The sequence below is a fragment of the Amblyraja radiata genome, chromosome 28 (genome assembly GCF_010909765.2).
Source record: "Amblyraja radiata isolate CabotCenter1 chromosome 28, sAmbRad1.1.pri, whole genome shotgun sequence".
Classification (NCBI taxonomy): domain Eukaryota; kingdom Metazoa; phylum Chordata; class Chondrichthyes; order Rajiformes; family Rajidae; genus Amblyraja; species Amblyraja radiata.
Genome location: NC_045983.1, coordinates 11,950,936 through 11,978,215, shown reverse-complemented (window position 1 = coordinate 11,978,215; position 27,280 = coordinate 11,950,936). Strand labels below are relative to the sequence as shown.

General features: G+C 41.0%; 1 protein-coding gene across 1 annotated transcript in view; it reads right to left on the bottom strand.

The window, feature by feature from the left end:
• Nucleotides 1-27,280, bottom strand: part of brip1 (BRCA1 interacting helicase 1) — a 233,200-nt gene that overhangs the window by 56,578 nt on the left and 149,342 nt on the right. Inside the window, 2 exon segments of the mRNA XM_033046369.1 lie at nucleotides 16,814-16,935; nucleotides 21,351-21,510. Coding sequence (XP_032902260.1) covers nucleotides 16,814-16,935; nucleotides 21,351-21,510 — 282 coding nt within the window.

Here is a 27,280-nt window from a genome sequence, read left to right as displayed (position 1 = left end):
TTGAAGTAGATAGGGGGGGGGGGGGGGGGGTAACAAAGGCTTTTGACACGTTGGCCTTCATAAGTCAGAGTATTGAGTATAGAAGATGGGAGGTCTTGTTGAAGTTATATAAGATGTTGGTGAGGCTGCATTTAGAGTACTGTGTTCAGTTTTGGGCACCTTGTTAGAGGAAAAATGTTGTCAAGCTGGAAAGGTTGCCAGGATTTTAGGACCTGAGCAGGTTCTCAGGGAGAGGTTGAGCACGCTAAGACTGTTCCTTGGAGTGCAGGAGGATGAGCGATGATCTTCAGAGGCGTACAAAATCATGAGAGTTCCACTTAGACTCACTCTGCACTATTATCAGGGCTAACTCTCCTCCTTTTCCATTATGCCTATTTATTCTGAAGGTTAAGTGTACTGGAATATTTAATTTCCAGCCATGGTCATCTTACAATCAAATTTCTGTGTTGGCAGTGATATTGAATCGATTTATTACTATTTGTACCACTGAATCATTTATCTTGAAGTTAGACTCAAAATGCTGGAGTAACTCAGCAGGACAGGTAGCATCTCTGGAGAGAAAGAATGGGTGACGTTTCGGGTCGAGACCCTTCTTCAGACTGATGTCAGGGGAGTGGGTGGGACAGAGATAGAATGTAGTTGGAGACATTAAGACTGGTGGGAGAGGGGAGGGGATGGAGAGAGAGGGAAAGCAAGGACTATTTGAATTTAGAGAAGTCAATGTTCATACCGCTGGTGTGAAATACTTGGGTAGCGGTTCATACAACAGTTCATACCGCTACCCAAGTGAAATATGAGGTGCTGTGTCTCCAATTTTTGCTGGGCCTCACTCTGACAATGGAGGAGGCCCAGGACAGAAAGGTCAGATTGGGAATGAGAGGGGGAGTTAAAGTGATGAGCAACTGGGACATCAGGTAGGTTAAGGCGGACTGAGCGGAGGTATTCAGCAAAATGTACAGTTGACACCTGGAACAGCGAATACCGTAGATGAGGTTGGAGGAGGTGCAAGTGAACCTCTGCCTCACCTGAAAAGACTGTCGGGGTCTTTGGATGGAGTCGAGGGGGGAGGAAAAGGGACAGGTGTTGCATCTCCTGCGGTTGTAGGGGAAAGTACCTGGGGAGGGGATTGTTTGGGTGGAATGGACAAGTTGACCAGGGTGTTGCGGAGGGAACGGTCTCTGCTGAAAGCAGAAAGGAGTGGAGTTCCTGCTTTCTGCACATCTTCCCATCTCCACCCCTTTCTGCCTCCCGCAATGATATCAATGATTTGAATGTAGAGACCGTGTATAACACATCCAATTTTGCTGATGGTACAAAACTAAATGGATTTAGACAAGCTAAGTTAAAGGTAGCTGGAACATAATGTGGAAAAATGTAAGCATAGAACTAAATAGAAAAATATCTCTACATCTGTATAACAAAATAGAAAAAGAGTACTTTTAAATGGTGAGAGATTTTTTTGGTGTTCAGTGGGGCCTGGGTACATGAATTACTGAAAGCTAACATGCAGACACATCAAGCAATTAGGTAAGCTTGACAGGATAGCTAGAGGAATAAAATCTTTGAGGTGTCCAGAACCAAGAGACACAATCTCAAAATAACATGACAGCCACTCGGAAACTCCTTCACTCATAGGAAATTGAATCTTCGGAATTCTTTCATCAAGAGGACTATGGAGGCTCAGCCATGTGAATATTCAAGACATAGAAATCAATAGGTGTTTTGATAGGAGGTTAGTGTCAGGAAAGTGGTAAAATGACATCTGTGAGCATACTGACAGGTAGGGCAAGGACAAAGCACCAAATGGCCTACATCCATTTATTTCAATGGCCATTTCAACAGCAACTTCCAAAACGTGAGCTGTAGCAGTAAAAAGCACAGCATCCACATGAGATCAACACTATTTCTAAGTTTCTACCCAAATTATACCAACCTGATTTGGAAATGTATCACTACTGCAAGATCCTGGGCTTGTTCGCTTGACATAAGGACTACAATGGTTTCAGAAAATGTCCCTCATTATTTTCTTAAATTCGTTTTAGAAAGGGCAATAAATATTCATTTAGCCAGCCATGACCACATAAGAAAGTAAGAAAATTGTACTTATTTTTAGACTCAAAATCTTATAATCACTAAACTCTGTAACCAGTAGTGTATAAAGTGAATAAATTGCTGACCTATAAAGAATGATGAACTAATTTTTTTGTTGTGCAATCAACCAAAACTATATCTTGTCAAATAAATACAGGTAGATCGCTTGAGACCTTTACATTGACCTGCAGGATATGACTGTATGCAGCAATCTATCATCAATTGTTAAATGTGCATTCATATCCAGCAACAGTGTAAAATAATGATGAGAACACAGGAAAAGCATCAGAAAAGTCACCCATCAATACCTTAAGAGCCGAGATAATAGTAATACAATATCACCAACTCTGAAGCAGAATACAACACTAAAATGTGTGACTTTGTGGAAAGCTCTTGGCAGTCCTGCATCAAACAGAAGACAAACTTGCTCAAATCAAACACAGTTGTCGCAAAATGCTTCTGAACTATGTCAGCTAAAGGCCAATACAAGACAATGATGAACAAGACAACTTATGTCACAAAAATTGCTTTACATGACTTCAACCTGACACATGTTGTATTCTTTCAGAGCAAATTACATTTACTAAGCTGATTGGTAATAATAATAGAGAAGTTTGAAAATATGAGATTATCTTTTGTATGGTGCTTGATAAACTTGACATAACAAAAATTCAGGAAATAAATGCAGCCAACCTACTCTACCTCATAACCAAATGCTAGCCAGTTACTAAAACAAAATGCCAGTATGTGGTATGCAGTCTTACACCCGAACACTCATCTATCTTCGATTTAAACCAGCATCTGCAGTTCTTTCCTGCATAAGATGCAATAATAGTTTACTTAGTTACACTAAAAAGTGTCAATAGTACTGGAATATTTGAATTAGTTTAAATTAAATGCTATTAAAGCAAGAGAAAGAAAAATGTATTTTAGTCAATATGGCAATAACTTTAGTTAAAAACAGGTAAAAAAATGTATATGCACATCCTTACTGTGTGCTATTAAATACACCGATTTCCTACTTTCAGCACATGAACAAAAAACATAATATGGCTACAAGTTAAACTATAGCCATGTTATGTCGCCATGCCAAATTAACTAATTGATAACTAGGAAATAAGGTTAGGGTCTTGTTTGTGATTTTAGATATAGCAGCCGATTGTGCCACAGCAGTGGCATCATTTTACAATGCTGTAAACAAGAAAAGAAAAGGGCTGTAATAATTAACTGTAAATGCAGGACAAAGATCTGTGAGGTGAAATGCTCATGGACAAATATGGCGTGGATGCAGATTCCAGCAGAAAATGAGCTGAAGTAATTTGGAATGGCTCGAGAAGACAAGGAGAAGAAAATGAGAAGTTAAAGTAGTTGCCTTGATTCCAAAGCATGACACAAAATGGTTAAATGTGAACATATGATAATACTATAGGTAGCAAGTCCCAATGAAACAGTCCTTCAAATTCTCCAATCAGAATTCTAAGGTCTCCTAAGATCTGGGACAGCATTTTCTTTTCTGCTCAGAATGCAGAATTACAAATTACATTGTTTTGCTGTGTAAGTTCTGTCTGAAGATAAGTCTTCCCACTATAATTTTGAGTTATGCACAACTCCATGTTCGAATCAGACCACTGATGCGACTGTGTGGGATTTGCATGTTCTCACATGGGTTTCCTCCAGTTTCTTCCCAATCTCACAGCAAGATTAAGGCTAATTGGTTACAGTAAATTCCCCTAAGTTTATAGATGAGTGATTATAGTATGAACAAGTATTTAATGGGGACGTGTGGGAAAAAATGAATGCTTAATGGTCTTGTTTGTGATTTGTCACAGACTTAGTGGGCCCCACGGCTCGTTTCAATATTACTGGTCTAAAGTTGTGGAGATAACACAACAATTTGTTTTGATACAAGGCCTTTAACAGTAAAATATCACATGGATACTTCGTAGAAACACTATTACATAATAATTGACACAAACCACATAGATTTTGAACAGTGCACATGAGTAGAAGAAAGTGTAAGGGAAACAGAAATGTTTGAGATAGGTGACTACGGGTCTAAAAAAATATTATGAAGTTAGAAATAGAAGATTGTGCGGCGAGACAAAATAACAGAAAGGTTAAAAGTGAGGCAAAAATGGAACCTGTAAAAGGTGACAATATTTTATATCAAAGTAATCCCCGACCGAGTTTGATGATCAGGATTTGCTACAAATTAAGATACAGGCAGCAACATTTTGCATTGACAGATCTATTAAGGATAGAAAACAAGAGGCTGGCCAGAGGAACCTTTGAATAATAACTTTATAAATAACAAGGCATGGATGAGTGTTCCAACATTATAAGAGCTGAGGAGTGTTTGGAGATATACCGGACTAGAGAAGGCAAAGTGGCAGTTTTGGAGCATTCAGCTCCGAGTCAAATATTTTGCTGAGGCTGCAAACAGTATAGTTTAGCCTCAAGCAGGGTCAGAGGCGGCATGGTAGTCACAGCCAGGCAAGGGATTAGAAACAACAATCACCAGAAATCTATAATTCTCCCCGATTCCACCAAATTACATTAGTTGCTTCTGATGCACTTATTCGAAAAGAGGGCCAGGTTCAGAAAATGACTGCGAGGAGCAAAGATGTCACTTCAGAGGATGCAATGAAAATGACCATGGCTGGTTTGAGTCCCCTTTTGGGTTTTAAGAGATTGGTAACTCACAAAGTCTATCCAAATTTAACTCAGACAAGTGTGGGGGTGTTGCATTGTGTTAATTTAAACCAGAACAGATCTTACAGTAAATGGCAGTCCCTGGAGAACGCAGTTAAGACCTAGGGATTGAGGCACATAGTTCCTTGAAAGAGCAACACAGGTTGACAGATTGGTGAAGAGGTTATTTGGCATTTTTGCCTTCTTCGGTCAGAACATTGAGTACAGGAGCTGAGACATCATCTTGCAACTGTACAATTCATTGACAAGATCACATTTGGAGTAATGTCTGCAGTTCCGGTCACCCAACTAAATAAAGAATGTTATTAAGCTGCAAAAGTGAATCAGAAAGGATTTTGAAGGATAATACTGGGATTGGAGAGCAAGAATTATAAGGAGACTGGAGAGGCAGCGAATTTGTTCCCGAGAGTGTAGGTGTTTGAGGGGTGATCTTATGGAAGAATGTAAATCATGAGGGGCAATGATAAGATGGTTGGTCAGTCAAATTCCCCCAAGGTAGATGTGGCTAAAACTAGAGGGCACAGATTTACGGTAAGAGAGGAAGAGGTAAAAGGGACCTGAGGGGTTATTTCTTTCCCCACACAGAGGTGGTGGGTATATGGAATGAGTTGCCAAAGGAGACTGCAGAGACAAGTAAAATTACAATGTGGAAACAACATTTGGACAGGTATACGAACAGAAAAGGTTTACAGGTATATTGGCCAATTGCAGGGAAATAGGACTAGCTTGGATAGTCATCGTGGTCGGCATGGACAAGTTGGACGAAAGGGCCTTTATCCATGCTGTAAAATTCTATGACTGTAAACACAACATTATTTAGGGGGTGATACATACACAACTAATCTACTGTTCTTTTCCCATGACAACATTTACTTTTCACAGCTCTGAAATACCCAATGACCTCATTGATGCCACACCTAAATGCCACTGGAGGACCTCCTAAATACCACGTCTACATTCCTACCAAAGAAATGTAGAAAATTACAGGGCAAATTGGGATAACAGAACTTCAAGTGACAGAGAAAGAAATCTCAAGTTTATACAATTTTTCTAATGAACATTACTAACTATATTATCACAGTACAATAGGTACAGAGGGTGAATGGGAAAGAGCAGTCAAAAATCATACAGGTCTCTCAGACATTGTTTTGCGTCATCCACGACTCAGACGGGAGAGAGTATCAGCAGATCAGCCTTTGATGGGCAAGCACAAGGAAGCTTTGCTTCAGCTTCATCTCAAGAGGTAGGAATAAAAGGAGGAATAAAATCAATCTACTTAAACTGTGTCTTAAGTGTACACTTGGATAGGGTGTGAATAAAAAGCGGGAGAAGAATGGATTGGCATGCAGATTAACTGCAATTGAGCAATTATGGACAGTGCTATAGATCACCTGTCTTCCTGGTTGAAAGACGAAGGAAGGTAGCAAGATAATCCTACCAAGGCAATAATGAAATAAAATGAAAAGTAAAACAGGACAGAACTGAAATCACATCAGAGTATTTTTCTCCTTTTCAGTTGACGCAATGTGTTATACAAGTAATTGAGCAATATGAAGTTATAAAACCTTCCAACCAGAATAAAGATAAAATGCTTTGTTGCATATAACGTCAAATAGAAACTATTTTTATCTGCGATCATTCTGATGTTAAATAATTTGACCTACATGTGAAAAACTAAAATTAGTAATCATTTAATAGAACACTTGAAGTATTTGGTATTATTGTTACCTTCAGATAATAGTCATACATCGTGGAAGTAGGCCCTTCAGCCCAACTAGTCCACACTGGCCAACATGTCCTAGCTACATTGGTCCTACCTGCCTGGATTTGCTCCATATCCCTCCAAGCCTGTCTTATCCATGATAACGATAAATTTATCTCACAAATGATTCAAGTGATTTCTTGGTATATAGACAACCAGTTCAGAATTGCAGACATATTTGGCTTAGACAAGAATGAAAGCATTATATTTTCATGTTGATCTTTACACTAATTATCACAAAAAAACAGTGCATTCAGAAAGTATTCAGACCCCTTCACTTTTTCCACATTTTGTTACGTTACAGCCTTATTCTAAAATGGATTAAATTAAATTTTTTAATCATCAATCTACACACAATACCCCATAATAAAAAAGCAAAAACAGGTGTTTAGAAATTTGTGCAAAGTAATTAAAAAGAAATAACTGAAATATCACATTTACTTAAGCATTTCAGTTCAGGTCGGGGGAGTTCCCCCCACCACGGGTACAATGTAATCCCGTGCTACCTGCTCCATGGTCGGATAGTCGGCGATTAAACCGTCTCCCCCCCCCTGGTTTGCCAGATGAGGAGTGGGCTGTGGACCACCAGCAGGACCAAAAACAAGACCTGTCAAAGGGCGGATGAGCTTCTCGCGAGCCAACGGCCACCCAGATTTCAGTATAAGTTGCGACCACTGTCGTACATAACATTGTAAGGAATAATGATCAAGCACACACACCAAATTCCTATACTTCCAGCGACGGAAGTCCACAAGAACTGGAGGTCAGCAATGTGTGGTGCGTCTGTCACTGTTCCCGTTGGAAACCAGCACCACTGCACACTAATGTTTTCAACGATGATGAATGAATTGCTATGACACTCAAAATTGAGCTTAGGTTCATCATGTTTCCATTGATTATCCTTGAGATGTTTCTACATCTTGGAGTCCACCAGTGGTAAATTAAATTAATTGGACATGATTTGGAAAGGCACACACCTGTCTATATAAGGTCCCACAGTTGACAGTGCATGTCAGAGTAAAAACCAAGCCATGAAGACAAAAGAGCTGCCCGTAGACCTCCGAGAAGGATTGTGTCGAGACACAGATCTGGGGAAGGGTATAAAACAATTTCTGCAGCATTGCGGGTCCCGAAGAGCACAGTGACCTCCGTCATTCTCAAATAGAAGAACTTTGGAACCACCAGGACTCTTCATAGAGCTGGCCGCCCGGCCAAACTGAGCAATCGGGGGAGAAGGGCCTTGGTCGGGGAGGTGACCAAGAACCCGTTGGTCACTCTGACAGAGCTCTAGAGTTCCTCTGTGGAGATGGGAGAACATTCCAGAAGGGCAACTATATCTGCAGCACTCCACCAATCAGGCCTTTATGGTAGAGTGGCCGGACGGAAGCTGCTCCTCAGTAAAAGGCTCATGACAGCCCGCTTGGAGTTTGCTAAAAGGCACCTAAAGGGCTCTCAGACCCTGAGAAACAAGATTCTCTGGTCTGATGAAACCAAGATTGAACTCTTTGGCCTGAATGCCAAGCGTCACGTCTGGAGGAAACCATGCACCGCTCATCACCTGGCCAATACCATACCTACAGTGAAGCAAGGTGGTGACAGCATCGTGCTGTGAGGATGTTTTTCAGCGGCAGGAACTGGGAGACTAGTCAGGATCGAGGGAAAGATGAACGGAGCAAAGTACAGAGAGATCCTTGATGAAAACCTGCTCCAGAGCGTTCTGGACCTCAGACTGGGGTGGCGGTTCACCTTCCAACAGGACAACGACCCTAAGCACACAGTCAAGACAAAGCAGGAGTGGCTTCGTGACAAGTCTGTGAATGTCCTTGAGTTGCCCAGCTAGAGCCCGGACTCGAACCCGATCGAACATCTCTGGAGTGACCAGGAAATAACTATGGATTGACGCTCCCCATCCAACCTGACAGAGCTTGAGAGGATCTGCAGAGAAGAATGGGAGAAATTACCAAATACAAAATTATCCAAAAAAGTGCCAAGCTTGTAGCGTCATACCCAAGAAGACTTGTGGCTGTAATTGCTGCCAAAGGTGCCTCCACAAAGTACTGAGGAAAGGGTCTAAATACTTATGTAAATGTGATATTTCAGTTATTTCTTTTTAATTACTTTGCAAAAAACACCTATTTTCGCTTTTTTATTATGGGGTATTGTGTGTAGATTGATGATAAAAAAATAATTTAATCAATTTTAGAATAAGGCTGTAATGTAACAAAATTTGGAAAAAGTGAAGGGGTCTGAATACTTTCTGAATGCACTGTATGCCACTATTAAATTGGGGATAATAACTAACTCCTAGAATTTATTGTTCCAACTGTTTATGTGGGTAGTTATCACATTATTTTTTTCTGAACTGCCTAAAATTGACAGCATTGAGGTATGGCAAGAATATTTGCTGCAAATAGTAGCGCAGCTTGTGACATTTCGACGTACACAAAACTTTATGCTTCAAGAAATTGTGGTGCAAATTTACCCTGGTCTCATATACTTATCTCAATCCCAGTTGCTTCCAGGGATTCTGAACAAGTGACATGATTAAAATCTAATGCAACCAAAACTCTCTTATGAACGGCAAATTCAATCTACTGTCAGCCAAGCAGAAGTGAAAAAAAATCAAACTGCTTCCCTGGAGGTACATCACTGCTATATGCTTCATGCCATTGTGTCTAAGGTGAACTATAAGTGTCAATCATCATTAAGAATCCCCAAGGTGACAGCTCCAGTTTTCAAATTGTGTTCACTGTTTGATCGAAAGTAAAATCTTAAAGGTCATTGCAACTTGCTAACGACATGATAAACAAAGAAAACACTGGAATGTACTGCCATTTTTGCAGACTTGTTACTTACTCTTTCTTTTTTATTTCAAATTTTAAACTAATATTTAGAAAAGACTATGTAATATTTCCCTTTGCCATCTAAATGACAATTTCCATTCCTCAACCAACGAGGAAAAATAAAGGCCCTCTCTCTTCTACAATTAAAATAAAATCAAACCATTATGCAAGGTACTCATAGGAAAATTAATTCAAGAATCTCTTCTAGATACTCCCATATGTCAAATTCTCATTGAATCTCATGTTTTTGGGAAAATGAATTTCACACCAAATTTCTAAAGGAAGAAAATTCCAATGAGGAGATTCTAGTCTAACTGGCTGATTCTTCTGTTCTACACCAAAGATTCAAAGATAAACCTAGTGCATTCAAATACTCTAATAAAAATGTAATTGGAGGCACAAATTTTGAATAGGAAGATATATAACACAGTTCAATTTTGAGTCCTTTGACCTTATATATAGAAATAAAATTGCTTGCAGACCTGACACAGATTATAGTGATGGTACTTCAGGGGCAAGCAGAAGTTGGCTTTATCCCCACTCTCGGCTAATCCCCCCATCCCCAGGCTAAGTATTGCACAGTGTATCGCTGGCGGAATGATTTAATTGAAGACCCCTTTTCCAATTCAAGAGCCAAAAATCTCCATGCGAACCAAAGAACAGGAATTTCCACTATGCTGGTTTGCATTCTTCCCAGAATCATCATCGCCATCAAACAGACACATTGTTTTTTGTATCAATGGTGTATGCAACATATACAATATACAATACAATACAAATTTATTGTCATTTGAGCCCCAGTGAGACTCAAACGAAATTTTGTTTCCACAGCCATACAAACAAAAACAATGTCCTACAGACATACACACAATTAAGTTCACACAAACATCCATCACAGTGAACCCACTGTGATGGAAGGCAAAGTCTTTTCTCTCCCCTGCTCTCCATTTCTCTCCCGATGTCCAAGCCCCAGGCGGGTGATGCTAAGTCCCACGGCCATTTTAGGCCGCGCGGGGCGATTTACGGCCCCGCTCCCGGTCTGAAAGTACAAGGTCGGAGCCCCAGCGTGCGATGGTGAGTCCTACGGCCATGAAGCCGCGCCAGGTGATGTACGGTCCCGGTCCGGGTCGTTCCAACCCCGCGACACGGGCTGGAGAAGTCGCGTTGCGGGAGCTCCAGGAAGCGGTCTCTCTCTCCCCCCGGACCCGCGAGCTCCCGATGTCCCGGTCCACCGGACCTGCGGCTGCGTTGCTGGAGCCTCCGAGCCCCAGGAGTCGAGTCGCAGCAGTGAGTCACCACCGCTCCCCACGCACCAAGGCCGGCCAGCCCCACGATGGTGAGTAGTCCGCAGCTCGCAGTCTCCCGAGCCCCCGGGTCGTTCAGGTTGGAGGCCGCTCCACGGTGCTAGGCCCCAACGACAACGGAGACCCGACAGGGAAAAGGTCGGGTCTCCCGGACAGGGAAGAGATTTTAACCGGTCTCCCCCCCCCCCCCCCCCCCCGCCCCCCACATATACACATTTAAAACCAAGCTTAAAAAAACACAAACACTACATTTAACTAGACAAAAATAAAAAAAAGACAGACAGGCTGTAGGAGCCGCTGCAACGAGTCGCGCCGCCACCACTTTCGTAAAAGCATGCAATTACAAGAGAAATAACAAATCTATAAGGTTTTGACACCAACCAATGCTCTAAAATCTGTCTACAAAAATATATAAATCCCATATAACCCCAAACATATATAAATTGCACAACACATCACAAATACTGCCACACTCAGTTGTGAATACCAATGGAGACCCAAACATAGGAGGAGCCTCCAGGAACAACCCCATCCTGAAAAACAGTACTAGGTATCTTTTGTAGAAACAAAGGACTGTAGATGCTGGCTAATACACAAAAGGACACAAAACACTGGAATAACTCAGTAGGTTAGTATCATCTCTGGTCTGAAGAAGTGTCTCGACCCGAAACTTCACCTATCCATGTTCTCCAGAGATCCTGCTTGACCAGCTGAGTTACTCCAGCATTTTGTATCCACTGTTGCTCTGTTTTGATTCAAATGTGAACCAAAGAGCTGATCTTAAAATGCAAGGAGCAAGTGGCTGCCTTTGCAACCAATGCAACAATTCAGTTCAACACGAAGGAAGAATTGTAAAATAATCATGACAATTTTAACTCAATTGAGGTAAAAACAGAATTATAGCATTAAATGGGTTCTGCAGCTCACAGACTCTGTGTCAAGCAGCAAGCACCCAATTACACAATCCAATTTAATTCTCTCCATGTTCCCATCACGTTGCCGTTATTCAACCACTCACCCATACATTATTGCCGCTTTGCCGTGGCCAATTAAATGATGGCAGTCATAGTGCAAGCTTCACACAGACATGGCAATGATTGAACCTGGGTCACAGGTATGGCAGCAGCTATACCAACTGCACCACTGTACTGTATTATTATTGATCAATTCTAAGGGTTTGCTATCTTCAGTCGCTTTATCAGTGACCATTTTGAGATCAGCAGAATGGGTGTGCACTGATAATCATAAAATGTAATGTTCTATTCGCAACTCCCAAAATAATGATGTAATTCATACCCAGGTGGAGCAAGTTCTAGATGTAATTCAGGTTTGGACTAATAGCTGGCAAATTACATTTGTAGGAAAAAAACTAATCATCTCCAGCAACAAAACCTAAGCAATAACCTTTGATGTGTAAATGCATTATAATCACCGAGATCCTCACCATTTACATCCTTCAGAGAACAGTCATCACTGATCCAGAAACTTAACTGGACCTGGACCATTAATTCTATGACTGCAAGAGGTGGTCGGAGGCAGGGTTTCCTGTAATGAGTGACCCATCACCAATTCCCAAATATTCTCCACCACTCATAAGGAGCAAATCTGAACTATATTAAGGAATGTATAAGAAGGAACTGCAGATGCTGGAGAATTGAAGGTAGACAAAATTGCTGGAGAAACGCAGCATCTATGGAGCGAAGGAAATAGGTAACGTTTCGGGCCGAAACCCTTCTTCAGACCCTTCTTCAAACGTTGCCTATTTCCTTCGCTCCATAGATGCTGCCGCACCTGCTGAGTTTCTCCAGCAATTTTGTCGAGTCTGAAGAAGGGTTTCTTCCTGAAACGTTGCCTATTTCCTTCGCTCCATCAATGCTGCCTAACCCGCTGAGTTTCTCCAGCAATTTTGTCTACCTTAAGGAATGTACATGGCAGTACACAAAGTGCACAGTTCGAAGTGGTGCCTCGTCAGCACCTTATTAGAGATAGAAATTAAATGTTAATTATCCATTGCACCCACGTTCTGTGAATGAATACACAATAAGTTCAGTTATTTGTTCATTCTACCCACAATAAAAGATGGTGGAAATCATTTTCATGTTCTGTAATCCGTGCTTCATTCGTCGTTCAGATCTTCAATAAGAACTGATGTAAACACCTAAATCAGTTTGAATCAATCAATGCTAAACATTAAATTGAGAGCGCTATGTGGGATTGTATAATCATTTAATTACAATAATGAATTCATTGTATATAAGTAAATTGCCACTGTGGCATGTTCAGCATACTTTTGCATTGTCATTTGAAATATATTCATAATGCGCTCCACAATCAAGAGAACTGTAGAATTGGGAAACAAAACTACCAGATTACATTCCAAAGTGGATAATCACTCTAGAAAGCAATTGCAGATGTAATTATTATAACTCCATGAGTAAATTCATAGCACGTGGAGGACTAGGTCTAGAGCAGGGTTTCCCAACCGTTTTCGTCCCATTTATCCCTGACAACTTTAATAGCACATAACAATGTTATTTCACTTATTTATGAACAACTAATGATGAACAGATACCAGTATACCAGAACCAATCACAGTCAGTCAATGAGAAAAAATATGTACAAATCCAGAATCAACAAATTTACCCCAGGTTGGGAACCCTCTCCTAGAGGCCAGCAAAACCCTTAGTTCTTTCCCAGTAATGTGATAGCAAATCTCAGCCACTAAAATAATGGACCACTAGATCTGTTACAGTGTATCAAGAGTGTTTTATTGTTATATGTCCCAGATAGAACAATGAAATTCTTGCTTGCTGCAGTACAACAGAATATGTTAAGATAGCATATGATAAACGAGAGAGAAAAAAAAGTTATGTGTGTATATATAATCGCAATATATTTATATATATATATACTAGACTAAGTGGGACACGTTGGGCCCCAGCATCACACGGGAGGGCTAGTCCCCCAACGCAATATTCCACCTCTCCACCAATTCCAATATTGGTGGCCAGTGGGGGGGGGGGGGGGGGCTTTCTGGAGCGCTAGTTTGGGTGTTGTGGGCCAAAGGGACTGGTTTTCAGAGGGCTAGTATGGACATTGTGGGCCGAATAGATCCTTGGGCTGGCGGCTCAGTCACTCAAGCCTGTTGTGCTGGCAGCTCACTCACTCACGGCTGGTGGGCTGGCAGTTGACTCATGGCTGTTCCTTGAAATTCCATTTCAAGCAGGGTGCAGGGCCACCAAATTCAAGTGCAGTTTCATACCATTTCAAGCAGGGTGCAAGGCCACAAAAGACAGCGAGTCGTGACCTCTCCCTCCTCCATCTTGCAGACTGAGCCACGCCCACACTTCTGGGTTTTATAGTCCCTCCCCCCCACCCACCAGAAAGGGCGTGGCCTTCATGGTGTGATTGACAGGAGAGTGAATCTCAACATTTTTAAAACACTAATAAATCCTCGGCACCTGATGAGCGGAGGGGGACTCAATGATGGCCAAAAATTACAGCCTTACGTGGTAGCCTTTTTTCTAAAATCAATATAAAGCGGAAACAGGAAGTGGTCAAGATTAGACTTTTAATTATATAGAAGGCAAGGCAACATTAATTAGGCAAGGCAACTTTAATTAGGCAAGGCAACTTTAATTAGGCAAGGCAACTTTAATTAGGCAAGGCAACTTTAATTAGGCAACACAGCTTTATCATTTCCAAACCAAAGGCAACACAGCTTTAGCATTTCCATACCAAAGGCAACACAGCTTTGGCATTTCCAAACCAAAGGCAACACAGCTTTAGCATTTCCAAACCAAATGCAACACAGCTTTAGCATTTTCAAACTATATTTTCAAACCACATTAAGGGCACTGACAGGTCAGTCAAACCACTCACAGTTTAGTAGATATGTGTTCAGTGTTATTCACAGCTCAGACTGAGAGACGTGACCCTCTCGCTCCCCCATCTTGCAGAGACTGACTGTGGCACTCAACACTTACGGGTTTTATAGTCCCTCCGGAAGGGGCATGGCCTTTAGGAGAGAAAATCTCAACATTTTTTAAATACTAATAACTCTTTTATTTTTCATCGATGGGAAAAATCCTCTTGTCCTGCGCAGCGGAGGGGGACTAAGATGGCCAAAAATCACAGCCATAAGTGGCAGCGTTTTTTCTAAAATCAATATATAGAACAGGAAGTGGTCAAGATCAGACTTTTAGTAATATGGATATATACACACACATACTCAAAAAACAAACCAAATAGTGCAATAATGTCTATTGTAGCTCAGAACTTATATGAGAGTGTAAGGTACAGTTTTCAGGCTCCTGTACCTTCTTCCCGATGGCAGTGGTGAAATGAGTGTGAGGCCAGGATGGTGTGGATCTCTGATGATGTTGGCTAACATTTTGAGGCAGCGACTCCGATAAATCCCTTTGATGATGGGGAGGTCAGAGCCGGTGATGGACTGGGCAGTTCACAACCTTTTGCAGTCTTTTCCGCTCCCGGACGTTCAATGATGCAACCAGTCAATATGCTCTCTACTGTTCACATGTAGAAGTTCACGAGAATCCTCTTTGTCATACCGAATCTCCGTAATCTTCTCAGGAAGTAGAGGCGCTGATGTGCTTTCCTTATAATTGCATCAGTGTGCTGGGTCCAGGAAAGATTTTCGGAAATATGCACCCCCAGGAATTTGAAGTTTTTTACTCTCTCCACCATAGTCCCATTGATATAAACAGGATTGTGGGTCCTCATCCTTCCTCTTCCAAAGTCCACAATCAGTTCTTTGGTTTTACTGATATTGAGACCCAGGTTGTTGTGCTGGCACCATTTGGTCAATCGGTCGATCTTACTTCTATACTCTAACTCATTGCCATCTGCAATTCGTCCCACAACGGTGGTGTTGTCGGCGAACTTGACGATGAAGTTCGCACTATGTCCGGCTATACAGTCATGAGTATAAAGTGAATAGAGCAGGGGGCTGAGCATGCAGCCTCGAGGTATGCCCATACTGATTGTTAATGAGGGTGAAGTATTTCTGCCAATTTGAAGTTAGGGAGTAGGCAAAGAAACATGGAGAGATTTCACAAAATTGGATATTATCCCACTGTTTCTATTCATAATATAGCACCATATGAAGAGTAATGTCCTGGTCATTCTTTAATGCTTTCCATAGAGAATAAAAGCCATTTGACCTATGAGCTTAAGTCGAGTATAGTTATTTACATCAGAGCAGAAGAATATTAGAGAGAAAACTGCAAATAAATATTAAAGAATCCTCATGATGATGTATGCCTACACACATCCAATTGAAATAAGATTTCAATAAAGCATATTTTTCCTGACATCATGTGAAAACAGATTTGATTTTGCAATTTTAGAATCTCCAGCAATTTGATCGTTTGGCCAACATAATTTCCCAACTGTATCAAACAATTCATTCAAAACAATTAAGTATTTAATAGCAGAATGTCTTGCAAAATTATAATGGTAATTATAATACATGTGATCCTGCAATTCTAATATCGATTGGCAAACATTAGCCCATAATGGCTTTAAGTGAAGGTCACCATTTGGAGACTTAATTTTTTTTAAACTTACTATTATTTCTGTGAATAGACACAAAAAGCTGGAGTAATTCAGCGGGACAGGCAGCATCTCTGGAGAGAAGGAATGAGTGACGTTTCAGGCCAAGACCCTTCTTCAGACAGGTTAGGGATAAAGGAAACGAGAGATATGGACGGTGATGTGGAGAGATAAAGGACAAGGAATGCAAAAAAGATATGCAAAAAAGTTACGATGATAAAGGAAACAGGCCATTTTTTGTAAGCTGTTTGTAGGGTGAAAATGAGAAGCTAGCACGACTTGAGTGGGGGAGGGATAGAGAGAGAGAGAATGCCGGGGCAACATGAAGTGAGAGAAATCAATATTCATACCACTGTGATGTGTGTTGGAGACAAATATGTCTGTTGTACAAAACTTACAGTAGAGAAGATGCTTAACATATTCTTATGAACACTTGGATGCAATTTTGTTAAGCCCACAGACGTTTTCTGCATATGAGTGGTATGGTTTCAAAAAGCTTTCTTAGCTTCTTAGTTTACAATACTTGCCTGGAGGTCTTTGACATTTGGAAAAGGAATTCCTATTGTAACTACTGCACGGGCATTATCATCAGTGAAATCAAGTCCTTCGCTGACTTTTCCCCTGCAAACAGCTACCAAGAGAGCTCCACCTTAAGAACAAATACAGAGGGGAAAAAATAAGGCTCTGCACCAAAAGGAAGGTTAAAAGGGTAAACATAAATCAACTGGCAGAAGCTTACTAAATGTGCATATTTAACCATTTTGACATGGGGCTAAAAGGTTATGCAAACCTCAGTTTTTCGGTACTTATATATGCAATTTAGTCTGCATTGGTTTTGGTCAATAGAAAACATTCCCCTTAATTTCACAAATGTATAGTGCGAAAAAAGTTTTTGTTAAGTGTTTACTTAACACCCACTTAATTCTCTCACATTACCTACATGTAAAGTCAACCACATGTGCTTACAGTGCTGATGTCTATTTAACAATATGGCAAATTGCAGCAGAGAAAATCCACTCAATCTACTTTCAAATATCAGCTATGTGATGGACAGTATTATCAACAGTGTCAACATGCACCATTTACTCACCAAAATGGCAGAATTGTATCAGTTGCCTGTTTAACCAGACTGATTCCTGGGATGTCAGGACTGTCTTATGAAGAAAGACTGGATAGACTTGGTTTATACTCTCTAGAATTTAGGAGATTGAGAGGGGATCTTATAGAAACTTACAAAATTCTTAAGAGGTTGGACAGGCTAGATGCAGGAAGATTGCTCCCGATGTTGGGGAAGTCCAGGACAAGGGGTCACAGCTTAAGGATAAGGGGGAAATCCTTTAAAACCGAGATGAGAAGAACTTTTTTCACACAGAGAGTGGTGAATCTCTGGAACTCCCTGCCACAGAGGGTAGTCGAGGCCAGTTCATTGGCTATATTTAAGAGGGAGTTAGATGTGGCCCTTGTGGCTAAGGGGATCAGAGGGTATGGAGAGAAGGCAGGTACGGGATACTGAGTTGGATGATCAGCCATGATCATATTGAATGGCGGTGCAGGCTCGAAGGGCCGAATGGCCTACTCCTGCACCTAATTTCTATGTTTCTATGTTAATATTTGCCTAATTTTAGTTTCTACTGTGGCGAGTAAATTCTGAGAATTTTCCCCCAAGCTGGTTAGATTAAACAACTTTTATAATTCAACTTTTTATTGTGCCATTTTGATTGGTTACAGTGCCATCTCTGAAAAAAAGAACACTAGCAGGCAAGAAAAAACAGCAGCACACTACCTATAGATTCAATGGGCAAGTTCAATGCAGAAAGATCAGGAGCATGCATATCAATTTCAAGAGAGGAAAGAATATTCAAACTTGTTTAAGGATCAAAATGTTATTCATGGTTAATTTGGAATTAATAACTGTTAACGTGAAAATTTTTTGCTGTGTGTGTGTCATAAAAGACTTTTTAAAGAAACCAGTACAAGTAGCAAATATTATTTTCCAATGGAACAATGGAGAACAAAAAATAGTTTCCTCAAAGGTTCCAGATCCATGAATTTTAATGTGGCTGAGCGACAGAACGGTAAATTGCCAATGACACTAATGATGGAAGGACTGAATGGCAACTATAAGTCATCAGAACATTAATGGAATATTGGAAGCAGAAATTCTTAAGCATTTTGAGATGTACCTACAAATGATTTTTTCTTAAGTTGAAGGTAAGTGCAAACCGTTTGGATAATGTTGTTCAGAAATATTTATGTATTCTTCGTGGATTAAAAAAATTGTGCAGACACATGAACTGTGTCTGGGATTCCATTATAAACTCCTGCACATGTCAATCAGCCTTGGCCTTCTTAGTTTGCCATCCCACTCACACTTTGACCTCTCTGCGAGTGGCTCCCTACACTGTTTAATGAGGCCCAATGTGAGTTTCACGAACAGGATCTCAATTTCAAATTGAACAACTCTCATAACTCGCATTCTCCATTTGTATCAGTACTGTCTAGTTCTGTCGGTCTGTTATAACGGCTCAGTTTTCCTCTCTCTGTTGAGGAAGGGTCTGCTGGGCATTTGCTACAGCTCTGTATTTTGAAGCTTTAAAGTTCTTTTGTCTGCGTTCTCTCTCTATAACCTCTCTCATTAATCTATCAACAGCTTATCACCACAGACACCCCAGCCTCCTTGCCCTGCTTGAGCATCTCACCAACTTGAAACTAACTCACTTTCTTACTTTTCCAATTCTAATAAGTTCTTGACTCGAAATGTTTCTCTTTCCAATGATGCTGCCTGGCCTGCAGCGCGTTTTCAGCATTTTCTGTTTTTGTTTTAGATTTCTAGCACCTGCAATTTTTTTGATTTTCATCAGATAGTTAAGAACTCAATGATATGTTCTTTCTCATTTTTCTCCTTCCCATCTTCTTTTCCTTGTTCCCATCATGGCATTTAACAGCAATAAAAATGGAAGACTTCTCCTGTACAAATTGACTAGGGTCTGCAATGGCCATGACATGAGAGAGGAAGCAGCACAAGCTTCCTTGATCTGCAGGTCAGACATCCAAGCACCTATATACAGGGCAAGTTGCAAGAAGTCAAGAGGAAAGAGGAAAATGATGGTTTGTTAAAAAACATAGCTGAGGAAATAAATGATGGCTGAGAAATAAAAGACAGTTGAGGGGCATATGTAGAATTTCAAGGAATGGGATACAGAGCAATCTGGTTACCAAACCTAGACTGCAGATGCTGGGTTACAAAAAAAGACACAAAGCATTGGAGTAGGCGGGGTAGGCAGCATCTCTGGAGAACGTAGACAGGTGACTTTTGGGATTGGGACCCTGCATCAGATTGTTTGTACGGCAGGGTAGAAAGCTGGAAGTGAAGAGGGAGGGGAAAAAGCCTGGCAGGAAATATGTGGATACGGGTGATTGGGGTTTTTGATAGGTGGATGGTTGGACAAAGGCTAGAGATGAAAAGATAGAAGGTGTGAGACAAAAGGATTGCAAATTGTGAAGCTAGAGGAGGGGAGGAATAGGTGCAAGTTATAAAACCCTGGTATGAGAAACATAAAATTATATCAATTTAGGGGTTGTAAACTAACAAAGAATCAAACAGATAAAGGCATTGGGATTAATCTGGATACTGGTAAAATGCTGGTAAGGACAAGGGAGTGTTTTGGGACACATCACAGAATATTGTCACTGGAATTAAGTATTGCTCTACTTAAAATGAGCAAAGATTATATCCCCCACTTCCAATTCCTCCGTCTCTAACACCTAACATGAGGTGTTCCATACCAGGATATCCAAGATGTCCTCATTCTTTAGGGAACAGTTTCTATCATAGATGAGGCCCTCACATGTATCTCCTCAATATCCCGTAGCTCTGCTCTTGCTCCCCCTACTCCCAGTCACAACAGGGAAGAGTCTCCCTAGTCCTCACCTTTCACCCCATCAGCCGTCGCATACAGCACATACTGCTCCGACATTTTTGCCACCTCCAACAGTATCCCACCACAAGTCACATTTTCCCATCTCCACCCTTTTCCGCTTTCAGTAGAGACCGCTCCCTCTGCAATTCCCTGATTCAATCACCCCTTCCTACCCAAACCACCTCCTCCCCAGGTACATGCTGCTGAAACTGCAGGAGATACAACATCTATCGCTATACCTTCTCCCTCGACTCCATCCAAGGACCCCGATAGTCCTTTTAGGTGAGGCAGACGTTCACTTGCACCTCCTCCAACCTCATCTACTGTATCCATTGTTCTCCACGTGGACTCCTATATATCGGCGTGACCAAGAGCAGATTGGGCAATCGTTTTGCTGTACACCTACGCTCAATCCGCCTTGGTCTACGCGATCTCCCAGTTGCCAAACATTTTAACTCCCCTTCCCATTCTGCCTTTTCTGTCCTGGGCCTCCTTCAGTCAGAGTGAGGCCACACGCAAATTGGAGGAACAGCACCTCAGTAACCCTTGCATTCCCCCACTCCCCATCCATGTCCCACCCTAGTCGTCCTGCTAGTTTCATTGTCCGTATCCCTGTTATCACCGCTTCCACAGCCAACAATGGACTATTGTGGGCTCCACCATTCCTGGGTCATTGGTGCCTGCTGATTTGTTTTGAACCTTTTCATACCTCTAGTTTCCCTCTCCCCTGATTCTCTGTCTGAAGAAGGGTCGTGATCCAAAACGTCACCTATTCTTTTTCTCCAGAGATGCTGTCTGACCTGTTGATTTATCCCAGCATTATGTGTCTATCTTGAGGATTTGACAAACAGCTCTTTACATCAAACTTTATTCAATAATTAACAGTTCTTGATTAAGCTAAACAATCAGATAGACAATTTTTGCACATACCTAATACACTGTATATCCATTGTTACTAATGAACAAAACCTGAAAATCATTTTGCACATTTATAAATGTGCTGTATCAAATTTCACATAATATAACCTGATATTTCCGTTCAAAATCAAGTTTTGAGGTTTAATCCACTGATTGATTGTCTAAAGGTCAAATAGGTAAATATTTCTGCCGATTTAACGTGACTGCTAGTTTCTTTCTAAAGTACCTTTGTTTCCTCTGTCTTTTATTATGTTATAGTAGGACTGCAGCAAAGCATCAAAGTCACTTTTGTCACCTCCTTTCGGTTCAACAATGACTGCTTTGACTTCCTCCAGCTTCCCCCATAGTCCTGTGAGCATCCAGCGACTTTGCAGCTTGTCCAGCAACTAGAAGGTAGAGGGAAGCAACATCATTTTAATTCAGTTGAACAAAACTTCAGATATAAAACAAACATTTAAATAATTACCAATGCTGATTACACATGGTTCGTGTTTCTTAAGAATATTTAACAAAACAAGACCGATTGTATCTTTTAAATTAAACTCGACCAAGTGGGTCCCATCCCGGTTGCGCGGAGGGGGGCGGCCAGCGGTGTCACATACACACTAACCACCTCCCACACAACTTGATATTATATTAATATTATTCATTTGCTCCTTTTACCCCATCCTCGGGGGAAGAAGGGTCTCGACCCGAAACGTCGCCTATTTCCTTCGCTCCATAGATGCTGCCTCACCCGCTGAGTTTCTCCAGTATTTTTGTCTACCCACGTACTTGTCAAAATGTCTTTTGAATGCTGTAACTGCTCCTGCCTCTACCACCACCTCTGGCAGCTCATTCTGTATGCCGACTTACCTCTCATATCCGCTTTAAATCTTTCCCCTCTCACCATAAACCTATGCCTTCTAGTTTTGGACACCCCTACACTGTGAAAAAGTCTTGTAACTATATCTAAATGACTCATAATTTTAGAAACCTTGTAAAGGTTACGCCTCAGCCGCACAGCCTATCCAATTTCTCCTTACAACTCAAGTCCTCCAGTCCAAGCTATGTTCCTGTAAATCTTTTCTTAGTCCTCTCTCTAGCTTATGTTATTATTTTACAAATACCTGTTAACATTTAAACTTAAACTGCCCACATGAGGTTGTCACACTGCAATTACATCCTCCCCTCTGCAGAGCCTCCACCAACAAATGGGTATAATTATGAGAAATAAGTTTATATAAACAGTTTCTATTATAAATATGGACATGGGAATTTATATTGAGACCATTAAAACCATGAAAATTAATTATGTTTCAGCTGGATGAATAGAGTATATACAAAAATACCATTTGTGCTTGTGTTTTGAATATATTTATGTCATAGGCTGCACAAACCAGTCTAGTTAACAGTGAAAAACGACTATTATAAGCTATCAAGGAAAGTACTTTGGCCTCTCTTAGTATATGCTTTGCTTGAACATAGAACATAGAACAGTAAAGCACAGAAACAGTCCCCTCGGAACTCAATGTCTGTGTCAAACATGATGCCAAGTCCAACTCTTATCTGGCTGCACTTAATCCATATGCCTTCATTCCCTGCATTACCATGTGCCTATCTAAAAGTCTCTTAAATGCCACTATTGTATCTGCTTCCACCACCTCCCCAAGCAGTGCTTTGCAGGTACTCGCCACCTTCTGTATAAACCAAAACCTGCCACAGTACATCCATTTTAAACATTTCCATTGCATCTTAAAGCTATGCTCTCTGGGCTATGCTTTCCATCTTGGGAAAAGGGTTCTGACTGTCTACCCTATCAATGCCTCTCATAATTCTATAAACTTCTATCAGGTCTCCCCTCAACCTCTAGGATATCAGAGAAAACAATCCAAGTCTCTTCATTCCTTCCTGGTAGTTGATCCAGGCATCATTATGGTAAACCTCCTCAGCACATTTTCCAGGGTCTCCACATCCTTCCTGTATTGTGCCGACTAGAACTGCACACAATACTCCACGTGGCCTAACCAAAGTCCGATAAAGCTACATCACGACTTCCTGATTCTTATATTCTTTCTTTATAAGTATTACAGCAGAAAAAAAACCAAGCTCTATTATTGAAGGCACGAGCTTACATTCAATTGATAATGTTCATTTTGACAATCATAATGAATAGAGGGTAAATATTCAAAAATTTCAACTATGTTCTGAAGTGTCGGCTGTTTGTGGTCATGGGAGAAATTGGACCGTACTGCTTCACTGTGGCAAAACTCACTATGAGCAGGTTCTTCACTTTTAACATAAATTATAGGTCGGTGGGTGTGCGCTGCGAGTCGGCTGCCCTGCCAGCAGTTATTTCTACTTTTTTTGTTTTCTTTGGTGTCTAAATGTTAGTTTGGGTGTCTCTTGGTGTGTCTTGTGTGGGGGTTGGTGGGGGGGAAGGGGGGGAAGGGGGAAACCACTTTTGGTCGCCTACTCGATGGAGAGGCGACTTTTTCCATGTCGCCTCCCTCGCGCCGAACAGCATGGATTGGAGCGGCCTTTCCCGGAGTCGGGCCCAAGAGCTTCAGCAGCGGGCACAGCGTGGACTTTTCCATCATGGAGCGGGCGAACCCTTGCCGGGGATCGCCAGAAAGGAATGCTCTGATCGCTGGCCTGGTGACTTTGGCATCATGGGGCTGTGGTCTGCAGAGCTTCTTGCCGCGGGCGTGGCGTGGACTTAACATCCGGAGCCTGGGATCCCTTGCCGGGGATCGCCGGAGAAGAGCTCCGACCACCGGCCTGCGGCCTATAACACCCAGAAGCCACGGTCTCTGGTAGGAAAGTGCCGATTCGGGCACTCCAAGCCGCAGAGTGTGTTTGACCGTCCCAACGTCGGAGGTTTGATCATCCCGATGAGAGGGCCTGTACATCTGGCCGTCCATAGCGGCGACTACGGAGGGTTCATGACCCCGACCACGGATGAACAAAGGAGGAGGACTGACTGAACTTTGTTGCCTTCCACCACAGTGAGGAATGCTGTGGTGGATGTTTGTGTTAAATTCTATTGTGTATTGTGTGTTCTTTTTAAGTGTATCGCTGCTGGCAAATTCATTTCACTGCACCTTCATGTATGTGACGAATAAAATTGACTTTGACATTATTGGACATATAAACTAAAATATTGCAAAAAAATCCTCAAAAGGATTTAACAGACAGGGTCATTGAGTCATACAGCGTGGAAACAGGCCCTTCCGCCCAAATGGCCCACACCGACCAACATGTCCCATCTACACTAGTCCCACCTTCATGCATTTGGCCCATATCTCTCCAAACCTGTCTTATCCATGTTCCTGTCCAATTGTTTCTGAAGCATTTCAACAGTCCCTGCTTCAATCACCTCCTCTGGCAGCTCTAACAATTTGGGATGGTCCCATATAGTATTTTGCCTAAGGCTTCCTAAGTACAGAGACCAGACTGTATTTGTCAACAAGATAAAACATAGGGCAGATTTCACCATATCTAGCATCATCAGCATCTATCTACAAATTATGCACCAAAGGAAACAAAATTAGGTTGTTATGTCAATACTTATGAATATAGTTGATTTTTTAAAAAATAATTCTTGTTTCTAGGTTAGAGATACATTAAGAAGTTGGACCAAAAGTGAGGGAACACAAGTATGAACAAATTAAATATACTCTTGAGAAAATACACGTCTTCACATTTAAACACCTTGGTTACTTTGACTTTAAATTCTTCTATGCATTCGCTGGACTAAAAATAAATCGTAGGAATTTATAGCTCAGCTGGCACAGTTTCACCCATTATTCCTATGCCAGCCAAAAGATTAATCCAAACTCCTCCAGTTCTGGTACAATCCTTATAAACCGACTCTATTCCCTATTATAGTGCATCCTATCCTTCAGGTAATTTGGTGATTTGTAAATATTTGCAGTATCCTAATTGCGATCAAACTAGTATGTCCTACATGACATCCTATGCCTTGGCTAATAAAGCAAGATATTTTATATACCTTCTTAATCACCTTTATTATTTTGAAACCTTTAGTGAACTGTCATACACCAATGTCCTCCAGTTCATCTACACTTACTGGTATTTAGCATTTCTTAAACATTTCTTTGCCTTTCCCAATTGCATTGGATCAGATCATGCTGGTCTCATTATTTTTTAAATCATTTAAATTACTTAAAATAATATATTCAAATCTTTTATTACCTCATGATATTGATTTTTTTAAATCAATTACAGTTAAGACTAAGGCAAGGCATCAATCACGACACAAAGTGCTGGAGTAACTCAGCTGTTCAGGCAGCATCTCTGGAGAACATGGATTGGTGACGTTTTGGGTCAGGATCCTTCTTCAGACTCAAAATCGCTCAGCTTAATTTACTTTTTTAATGAAGGACACAGACCCCAGGCAAATGAATCAGAATGTGCTAGATATGTCAGTTATTGCTGGCATAAAGCTTAGTGAGCCTTATATGAAGAATATCTAGCCCTTCAACATTTAATCATGAACCACCACTGGACTAAGTGTCGAGTGCAGTCGCAGAGCAAGAGGTCAGCTGCACCACCATCTGACTTCCAATGTGTTCCACGCTTCCATGTCTGCACACTGTAGTACCAATGTTCAAATCTCAGGACATGCACACTACTGGTAACCGTGGTTCCCTATAATATGGCAGCCAAAAATCAGCCTGATCTTAGCTAGATCATTGGAGATATTTAGAAAGGAAATTATAACTATTTGGAAGATCAAGGAATTGTTGATACAAAGGAGAGATGTGTAGCAGATCAACCTAGATCATATTTAACAATGGGGTAGACTTGAAAAGTCAAATGGCTGACTCGTGCTACCAATTGCTTCTTACAATCAGAGCATTAATAATGTTTGAAATGGGGAAATTACCAAATTAGCATATCCCAAATAAAAGACTAACAAAAATGATCTTAACTACAGTTGCACTGATACACTGATATTATATATATTTTAAATTATAATTCAGAAGCAATTTAATCTCTCATCCAAAGTCCGGCTGAAGTATGTACTTCTTACAGAAGTGTATATCACCATAATAATATCTCAACTGCTTTGCCACTATTTAATTACCATCAGATCAATATTTCGATTAATGTTGTGTTTCTTTCATAAAAATAAAGGTTCTAAAATGTCTTCCACCAGCATGTTTTAGATGGTATTAGTTTATTATTATCAGGTATTACAAGATACAGCAAAAAAATTGGTTTTGTGTGTTATTCAGGCATATCATACATAATCACAACAGGTAATGCAAAAAAAACAAACCAGAATATAGTGTTATAGCTATTGAGAAAGTGCAGATATAAAGTGCAAAGGCTGCAACAAGGTAGATTGGAAAAACAGGAATACAACCTTAGCATATAAGATATCTGTTCTGATAACAGCAGGGAAGAAGCTGTTCTTGAATTTGGTGGTACACGCTTACAAGCGTTTGTATTTTCTGCCCAATGGGAGAGAGAAGAGAATATGGCTGGGGAGTGAGTGATCTTCGATTATGTTGGCTGTTTTTCTGAGGCATCTTAAGAGGCATGCTTACTGTGAATTAATCTAGTTGACCATATAATAATTTTTCATGACAAGGGAGGACAACTAATCTGTCGAGTCTGTAACGATCCTCTAATCATTCCTATCAATCCTTTTTTTTTTAAACCTGTAACCTGATTCCCCCAGCATCTCCCACACTAGAACGAATTCAGAGTGGCTAATGAACATGCCAACCAACACATCTTTGGAATCTGGGAAGAAATCTGAATGCCCGGGGTAAACCCACATGATCACAGGGTGTCTGTGAAAACACTACACAGCACTGGGGTCCAGGGTTGTACAAGGATCATTGGAGCAACGAAGCACTAGCTATACCTGCTACTCCACTGTGCTGTTCCTTAAACACGTACAGGCTAATAATCAAACACTAGTTAAGCTAGGCAATATTTTATGTAGATAAACTTTGCACTGGTGAAATAAAATTACTTGTTTCACAATTTAGATAGACCACATAACACAATTCTAATGATATTGTTTTCATTGCAACTGCAAAAGGATAAGAAATGGTGTCCCTGAACCTATAACTAAAGACTTAAAAGTAATAAAATTTCTCTCTCTCTCTCTCTCTCTCTCTCTCTCTCGCCAAGCCG